Genomic DNA, 9,568 nt, shown 5'->3' on the forward strand with positions numbered 1-9,568 from the left:
GTGTTTCTTTGTTCTGATACATTATTAAATACATCAAATTTGAGGCTGAGAAACTGATCTGATTATGTGTAGCATTTATTCTCTATCTTTTGCTTCTTGCCACTGCACCTAAAAATAACTGTATGTCTTATAAGCAGGGAAGCTTATGATGTAAAACATTGTGCTAACAATTACTTTGATCAAAATATTTCCTGTTTGGTTGCTGCACACAAAGCAACTCAATGCATTGTTCATTCTGAAGTGCATTCCATAGATATCCTTCATTTAGCAACAAAAACAACATCATGAACAACAGCAATTATTTATTGGCTACTCTGAATTTGTGCAATTAGCTTAGGAAAGGAAGAAAATTTACAAATATTTAATATCTTTACTTATTATTAATTTCTCCTCTTCTGAAGCATGGCTGAGGCAGAGCTGGAGTTGCTTTTTTTTTCAGCAAGTATATGCCCTTGACATAAAGAGCCCTTAGAACAGATCCAGTTTTCTCCTGTTGGGTTTTCTTTTTCTGGAATATTTTTGAGTTAGAATTTTCCTATTAAAGGCTACTATAATTTTTCACAAAAGGTTTTTTACATTAGTTTTTGAAAAGAAATATTTTATAGGTCTTCCAATATTATGAATCTCAACATAAAAATATACCTAATGTTATTAATTTTAATACATTTCTCTTTGAAAAGTGTCACCCTTTGGTTAAGGTATCATGTTGCAAATTAACTCTTAAATAGCTTCTGAGATGATTTCGTGACTATATTTCATTGATATCTAATTGTGGAATTTGTGTTACACTTGTTAAGACATGGGTCTGATTTGAGACAAGCACTGAATTTCAACATGAGTTTTTGGTGTCCATCAGAAAGATTGATTATTAGTACCAGGGAATGTTTTCATCCTAGGATTTTTCACCCCAGGAAATGCAAGAAGAAAAAGCTCATTTTTATTAGTTCAAGTATTTTTGAAAGCCCTTCTTTGAAACATCAAATCATATGCATTGGAGACACTTATGACACTTCCCTTATGATATAGAGTTCTCTCTAAACATCTCAGTTCTAAGGCAGAAAAAAATCATTACTCATATTAAGGTGGAATATACTAACCATAATGACTATTCATTATTTGGTATAAATGTTCAAGCAGTCTAGTTTATCAGGAGAGATGCTGGATACTACTGTTTATGTTATATTACTGTGACTTCCACTAAGAAATCAGTGGGCAGATATTTGAGTTACTTGGAACAGAAGACAAAAGATATCATTTCAGTCCTGAGTCTGATTTAAATCTGGGTTAAATCCTCAAAGATAATTGATTCTTACATGAAGCTTAGTAAGAAGTAAAATATTTGGTGTAACCTACCCGTGTAGAGATATCTGGTGAGGCCCAGACCCAAGGCTCCCGCTCAAAGCATGCTGGAGTGTTTTAAGCTTCTGAAGTTTCTGAAAGCCTTCATACTGAATATGCTTGTTTCTAGGTCCCAGTCCCCAAGCATGACAATAAGACTTTCCAAATAAAAATCTGATTCCCCAGAGAAAGAAAGACAACCAACATTCCTTAGCCAAGATTCCACTCAAAACTTTACCCAAAGAGTGAAAATGTGGAGATTGCCTAGGGACTCACTTAGATAATCCCATTGAATAAAAAAAGAATGCAATGTATAAATGGGGAATTGATGCTGTTGGCCCTGGGATTAAAAAAATTAATAGTTAGAAAGCAGCACAGAATTCTGTTTCCAATGGTCAATTTTAATATGAATATTGGGAACAGAACTAAATGTAAAGCCCCCATTCTGCATCAAGAGCAACTCCTGCAAATAAGTAAAAAAGAAAAAACCAGGTGACATAAAACATAAATTTAACATGTGAAAGAGTGATTATAAAAAATGAATATCAATTTTTTAATTGATTTCTTAATGTGACAAGGAGAAGTATTAATTAAAATTTTTCTTACACTCATCATATATTTGGTCTTATTTCTAGTGATTAAAATTATTTGGATGGAAAATATGTTTTTTATATTAGCCTGTGATCTTCCCTCAAAGCATATAGAAGCATCATAATTAAATACTGATAGCATTTTTTTTTTTTTTTACTTTTTGTGTGGAATTTTCTAGTCTGTAAGCATTGTAGGTGCAAAAGTTATGTCTATAATTACCTTCTAGACACTATATTTCTCTCAAATTAATCAATAGTTTTATATCATATGCTTATTATTTTAAAATAATGCATCATTAAATACAATCTAATTTTCACTTATCCAACTTCTCCCATTTCCATTTCTTCCATTTTATTCAGAATTAACCACTTTTGACTATCACAACCTTTTATTCTCTTTTCAAGCCTTTATATTTTTAAGAACACTTACCATGAGATCTATCATCTTAAAAAGTTGGAACTATACATTGCAGCAGTCTTACCTATAGGGGTAACAATAACAAAAAATAGAGAAATACAGGACATCTCTGGAACTTAATCCTCTGGCATGACTGAAATGCTATACCTGTTTTATGATAACTCTCCATTTATGCCTGCCCCCTTGCACCAGCACCTGGAAACTCCAATTCTCCTCTGTGCTTTTATGCATTTTATTATTTTGCATACCTTATATAAGTGGCATCATAGAGTATTGGTCCTCCTGGGACTGACTTATTTTACTTAACACAATGTTTTTAAGGTTAATAAATACTATCCAGTTTTTAAAATAAAATCAATTTACTATTGTATTTTTGGTATATAAATGATATGTATCATTTCTAGTTATGTAGTTTTAAATTTACATAAGTGAATTTATGATGTTTATATAATTTTTGATTGACTTATTTTTTCTTGGAATAATGTTATTTTATTTAAATATCTTGATATAGATTTGTTTATGCATTTAAACTAGATAAAAAATTTAGTTGTGTTGTGTCTTCTATATTACATGAAATAATGTAATTCACATCTTTTTCAGTCCTCATTTTTCTCTCATACAATATTCTATCAAGTCTGTACACTTGGATGACACTTGGAAATTACTAGGCCATATAGTGTCAATATTTTCAAATCTAGTCAATTCAACAAAAATGTTTTAGTATTTCTATTTATAACATATCTTAATATTTACCTTTGTAAATATTTAACGTTCATATAGCCAAGAAAAAATTGGTAGTATTTTTCTACTCAGACCTCCAGCAGTTTTAATCATGCCAGGAAGCTCCCATTTTGCTAAGTAAAAGGAAATAATGAAATATCATTAAAATTTTACTTTGAACTTTTAAACAATAATTAAAAATACACTTAGTCTACTAGACAACTGATAATCACACACAAAATAATGAAGTAGAACCACTACATCTAATTTTACACAAAAATTAACTTCACATCAACACCCTAAATACAAGAGTAAAATTATAAAACTCTCAGAAGACAATATGAGAGATAGTCTTTATGACCTTCTCTGTGTTTGGCAATAGATTTCTAAACATTATACCCAAGCTACAAGTAACAATAAAAAAAAATAGATCAATCAAACTTCATCAAAATTAAAAATATTTTTTCGTCATAGGACATTATCAAGATAGTGAAAAGACAACCTAAATAGTAGAAGAAAATATCTTCAAATTCATTTAATAGGTATTGGATAACTAGAATACGTCAAAAAACTACAACTGAACATTAAGGAGTCAAATAACCTTAGTAGTCTACTTAAAAATGACAAACGTACTTGAATAAAATTTTCTCCAGAGAGACAAACAAATGCCCAATAAACACATGAAAGTTACTCAACATTAGTTATTAAGAGAATTGTAAATAAGAATTACAATGAAATACCAGCACTTTGGAAAGCCAAGGCAGGCAAATCATGAGGTCAGCAGATTGAGACCATCCTGAACAACATAGTGAAACCCCATATCTACTAAAAATATAAAAACTAGCTGGGCGAGGTGGCACATACCTATAATCCTAGCTACTTAGGAGGCTGAGGCAGGAGAATTGCTCTAACTAGGGATAGAGGTTACAGTGAGCTGAGATCCTGCCGCTGCATTCTAGCCTGGCAACAGAGCAAGACTTCGTCTTAAAAAATAATAAAATAAAATAAAATAACATAAATGAAAAATCAACTCACGCTACAACAGGCATGAAATGTTTTCAAATAATTTTTGAAAACATTATGCTAAGTGAAAGAAAGGTCACCTTTTCTATGATTTCTTTATAGAAAATAGCCAGAATAGGAAAATACAGAGATGGAGTACAGACTGTCGGGGGCTGGAGTAAGTGAGAACTGGGGAGAAACTACTTATGGTGTACTTCATAGTGATGGAAGTGTTCTGGAGCTAGACAGAGGTGCTGGTTACACAACATTGTGAATGTAATAATTGCCACTGAATTATTCCATTAAATAGTTAATTTTATCACATGGGAATTTTGCCTCAATGTATTATTTTTAAATGAGTTTAGATATAATTTTACATGTTGTGTGTCTTTTTAAATTAAGTCCGAAATTTTTTTTCACCCACGTAACTGGTAACTGTTGTGTATTCTTGATAATAAATTGTGTCTGATATATAAATTGAAATTGTTTAATTAGTTCATGAAAGCTTTTAGTTTATAGAAGTTTCAAATTTAGTAAACTCACCTTAGTTTCTATTTGCTAGCAAATTGCCCAAAAGTGTTTGACTGTTTTCTATCATTTAATGTTTACATTTTCTAGATCATTATTGATCTATATACATTGTCCATAAGAGGTTTCATTCTTTACAAATTTTCTCTATGTATATCTTATGTATTGTGCTATAAACTTTATTATGAATTAATTCAACAAATGGATAATTGTTTCTATTTTCCCAAGTCTGTAGCTTGGCCTTTTCTTATATTTTTTGTACTTTTTTATCATGCAGACTTTACAATTTTTAAAGAACAAAATTTAACAATCTTTCTGATTTTGTGGTATTTAAACATCTCTTCTAAATCATACATACACACAAGCACACACACACACACATACATGCATGCACACAGGGGCTGTCCTCATTTGCATGATTTGGTATGCACATATGATGAATATCAATGACCATAACTTAATTTTGACTTTTGAAGGAAAGAACCATGTAGTATGAGAGGAGACAGCCTCCAAATAGGAGAAAATAAATCCAGAGGTATTGGGTAAAAATATTTGTGGGAGGTGATGCTCTATATTTGTATATTTGAAGTGTGATTTAAATGTATTAATCACATTTTAGCAAAATATTTCTTATATGGAGATGAAAGAAAATAATATACATATTTAAGTAAAGATTACATACATAAATGCCTGTGAATGTGCATTTTTGTGTATATCAATTACTATTAGCATATATGTACATCTATACACGAATACATGTACATGTATGCATATGCAAAATACGTGTGTACATATATCAATATCTAAACATAGTAAAAAGAAAATAGATAACAGATTTTTCTACATGTAAGAACAGCATAGGTACAGGGTCACCTATGACCTTTATTTTAAAACATTCAAGAAAAAAACAGAATTACACTAATAAACTAAACATTTTCATTATTGTCTAGGGAAAACTCTTGCTAACCAGGCTTTTCCTCTACTGTCATACCACAATAATCATCAACAACTTCAGTGACCAAATGTGTGGGGATTTCTTCCTCCCACACCACGCAGTAGACACAAACTTGGTTTCTTCTAATTCATTTGCAACACTATTTACCTGGAGATCCCATAGGTTGAAGGTTCGGTCCTCAAAACTGCCTCCCAACAACACTTGAAATAGAGGCTGGTTTCTGTGAGTTTCAGACAAGAAATAGCAAGGAGAGAAGGGATATCACAAGTCCAGGTCTCTGGAACTTCTGACCAACCAGCTTCAAGTTGGAGCTTCCATGACCCCCTCTTTGGGTATCATTAAATTACTGAAGCAGCTCACAAAACTCAGGGAAACATATTACTTGCTTATGATACAGGATATTGCAAAGGATACAGATGAAGGGATGTGTAGAGCAAGGTATAAGAAAAGGGGTGCAGAGCTTCCATACCCTCCCTGACCTTGCCACTCTCTAGGAACTTGCACCTGTTCTGCTATCCAAAAGCTCACTGAATCCTATCCTCCTAGGTTTTATGGAAGCTTCAAGGCATCAGCATTCCTTCCCCCAGGGCATAGGGTGGTACTCTCTCATGGGAGAGTCTTAAGACTCACAATCAGTATGGTAAACATTGGAATCCTGCCTTGGGGCAAGTGAAAGGAGGGCAGGAGAAGGTAAAAGGCCCCTGATGCCTAACACACTCAACATTATAACAAAAGACTATAACAAGGGTTATGGGAATTCTGGATGAAAGCCAGCATATATCATAACACCACAATGACACGCTCTTGGTACTGAGGTACAGAGTATCACTCTGAACTTTTTTAAATCTATTTTTTAGTATGAAAGTATACTTTATTGATAACCTGGTTTTTTCCAAACATTTGTTTCATTGCCTCTTTTACATCTTTGTTCCTCAAACTGTAGATGATGGGATTCAGCATAGGAATCACAATGGTATAAAATATCGACACTATCATGTCATGCTCCAAAACATAGCTGGAACTTGGTCTCACATACATGAAGAGGATTGTCCCATGATAAATTGACACTCCAGTTAGGTGAGCCCCACAGGTGGAGAAGACTTTTCTCCTCCCTTCAGCAGAATGCAACTTCAGAATGGCCAACAGAATGAAAAAGTAGGAGATCAGGACAATCAGGATAGTGACTATCTCAATAGAGCCCACAAAGTAGACGAGTAGAAGCTGGTTTGTGTGCGTGTCAGAACAAGAAATAGCCAGGAGAGGAGGGATATCACAGAAAACATGCCGAATTTCATTGGATCCACAGAAGGACAGGCTAAATGTAGCCACCGTATGTATAGTAGCATGCAGAATGCCAGCAATGTAGGAAGCAGTGATGAGTGGCACGTAGACTCTGGGTGACATGTTCACTGAATACAGGAGCGGGTTGTAGATGGCTACATAGCGATCATAAGCCATTGCAGCCAAGAGAAAGCATTCTGTGGTTCCAAAAGTAATAAAGAGAAGCATCTGTGTTGCACATCCAAGGAATGAAATGGATTTATTTTTTGTCAGAAAACTGACCAACATTTTTGGAGTGACAACTGTAGAATAGCAGGCATCCAAGAAAGATAAAACACTAAGAAAATAGTACATGGGGTTGTGGAGCTGGGAATCCCCAATGACCAGTACAATCAGTCCTAAATTTCCCATGAGAGTTAAGAGGTAGATTGCTAGAAACAGGAAGAAGAAGATGATCTGTAGTTCAAGATTGTCTGTGAAGCCCTTCAGTACAAATATGTCAACTAGAGTGACATTCTTCATGTTGAAATCTAGAACATAGTTGAAGATATTAACAAAATTACAGTTCATATTATGACAAAAAGAATGAACAAAACCATAACTCAAAGGATAACTGTGCCCTTGTATATACTGTGCAATATATTTTCAGCAGTGCATAATTTTCTAGTAGTGAATCAAAGGAAAGTGACAGACTGGTCAGTCATATGTTCATGCCACTCACTGCAGAATCAAAGGGAAGAAATGGACGTTCATTAGTTGGCTGGACTTACTCTGTTTCTAAAATCATCAGGTCTACTGGTTAACATACCATTGAATTGCATTAGCTGTTTTCATATTAAATAATATTAAAATACACAAAAAAGAGTGGCTTAAAAATACTCCCAAAGGATTATAAATCGTTCTATTATAAAGACACATGCAAGTGTATGTTCATTGTAGCACTGTTTATAACAGCAAAGACCTGGAATCAGATAGATTGGACAAAGAAAATGTGGCACATATACACCATGGAATACTATGCAGCCATAAAAAGGAATGAGTTCATGTGCTTTGCAGGGATATGGATGAAGCTGGAAACCATCATTCTCAGCAAACTGGCACAAGAACAGAAAGTCAAACACGGCATGTTCTCACTCATAGGCAGGTGTTGAACAATGAGAACACATGGACACAAGGAGGGGAGCATCACACACTGCAGGGGGAGGAACAGCAGGGGGTGGGGAGGTTGGGGAGGGGTAACATGGGGAGAAATGTCAGATATAGGTGACAGGGGGATGGAGATAGCAAACCACCTTGCCATGTACGTACCTATGCAACAATACTGCATGATCTGCACACATACCCCAGAGCCTAAAGTACAATAAAAAAAAATCCTCTGGCATCCAAACACACAAGATAGTGTATCAAGGGACAGAGCATTGCAATACAATGCCAGAATTTTAGAACTTTTAGTAATTGTGCAAAATGATTGCTATAGTCTATTTATGTATAGAATGAGAATATTAATAGTTATTTTACAAGACTGGAGTAAATGTTGAAGGAAAAGTACATTAATAAAATTGAATATGTAAAATAACTTTGATTATAGAATAGGCTGATTTAGGTTGGTTGTACAGAGTATTCTATCAAGATTTTAAATCCAATGAACAATTACGATTTCTTTCATCTGCTCACTCAAATATCTCTGAATTATTCTTTGGAGAATGAAGAAGTTTTGTGAATTATTTGATCATTTTATGTCAAAAATAAGCATTCAAATTACCACGATCCCATTTCCTGCATTGCAGTTGTCTTAATTTTGCTTTGTTCAAATAAGATAACGTGAACTAACTTTCTCTTGAGACAGGTATTTCTACTAGATGTCAAAAGAAGTTATATTGGGTAAAAACTAAGTTAATATTAGCACAGAGTCAAAGATTCAGAGTTACAAAGAGAATATGACTATGATTCTTGAAGATTTAATAATATAGAATCAACTTTTAAAATTAATGTAAGTCTATTTCTATGAATCAAATTTTAATGGAAGGCAGAAAACTTCAAATATCATGAATGTAATGATGAAACACTAAGTTTGCTAAATAATAGTCATTTATTTAGCACTTGCTGCAAGAACAGAGTTTTTGTGCACATTACCTATTTCACCTTTATAGCAACTTTCATAGCTAATAATTTCCAGAGCCAAGATTCAATCCCACGTTTCTCTCATTACACATGAAAGTTTTACATTTTTTCATGGCCTCAAATTATACATGGCTTCATTCTGCAACTGGAACATTCTTCTTCCTACCCTTCTGCTGACCTCAGGGAAATAAAGATAAAGCAAAACATGATTCTCGATGTATTTGTATTTTTTAAACCATTAAATCTAGAGAAACATAAAATAAGAAATAATCTGAAATGACTTCTAGATGAAACTTCAGAAAACAAATTTAAAATAATTATTGATTGTTTTCCTTATTACCTCAAAATATAAGACCCCACATAAATGAATATCTCAAATGTTTTGTCCTTTATGGATATTTATTGATAAATTCATGATCTTACTTTGAACTATCTTTATCTATCAGAAAAATTAAAGCATACACTCTATTAGGAGCTCTGTTATTTATCTCTACAAGTACAAACTCAATATTTTCTATTTTTTCTTGTTTTCTAGTAAGTGTTGGTTTTTAATTCTTAGACATAACACTAAATAAATCATATTTTAATGAATACACTTGATTCACATATGCAACA

The 9,568-nt window shown here is 33.2% G+C and overlaps 1 protein-coding gene across 1 annotated transcript; it reads right to left on the reverse strand.

The window, feature by feature from the left end:
* Nucleotides 1-6,397: 6,397 nt before the first annotated feature.
* On the reverse strand, nucleotides 6,398-7,354 carry LOC105709320 (olfactory receptor 5T2-like). The gene has a single exon (XM_021676345.2). The coding sequence runs from the start codon at nucleotides 7,352-7,354 to the stop codon at nucleotides 6,398-6,400; it is 957 nt and encodes a 318-aa protein (XP_021532020.2).
* Nucleotides 7,355-9,568: the final 2,214 nt, after the last annotated feature.

This window comes from Aotus nancymaae, unplaced genomic scaffold (genome assembly GCF_030222135.1).
Source record: "Aotus nancymaae isolate 86718 unplaced genomic scaffold, 86718_ANA_hifiasm-v0.15.2.pri h1tg000059l, whole genome shotgun sequence".
Classification (NCBI taxonomy): Eukaryota; Metazoa; Chordata; class Mammalia; order Primates; family Aotidae; genus Aotus; species Aotus nancymaae.

Coding starts and splice junctions, on each gene's coding strand:
- LOC105709320 (XM_021676345.2), bottom strand. CDS start 7,354: ATGAAGAATGTCACTCTAGTTGACATATTTGTACTGAAGGGCTTCACA.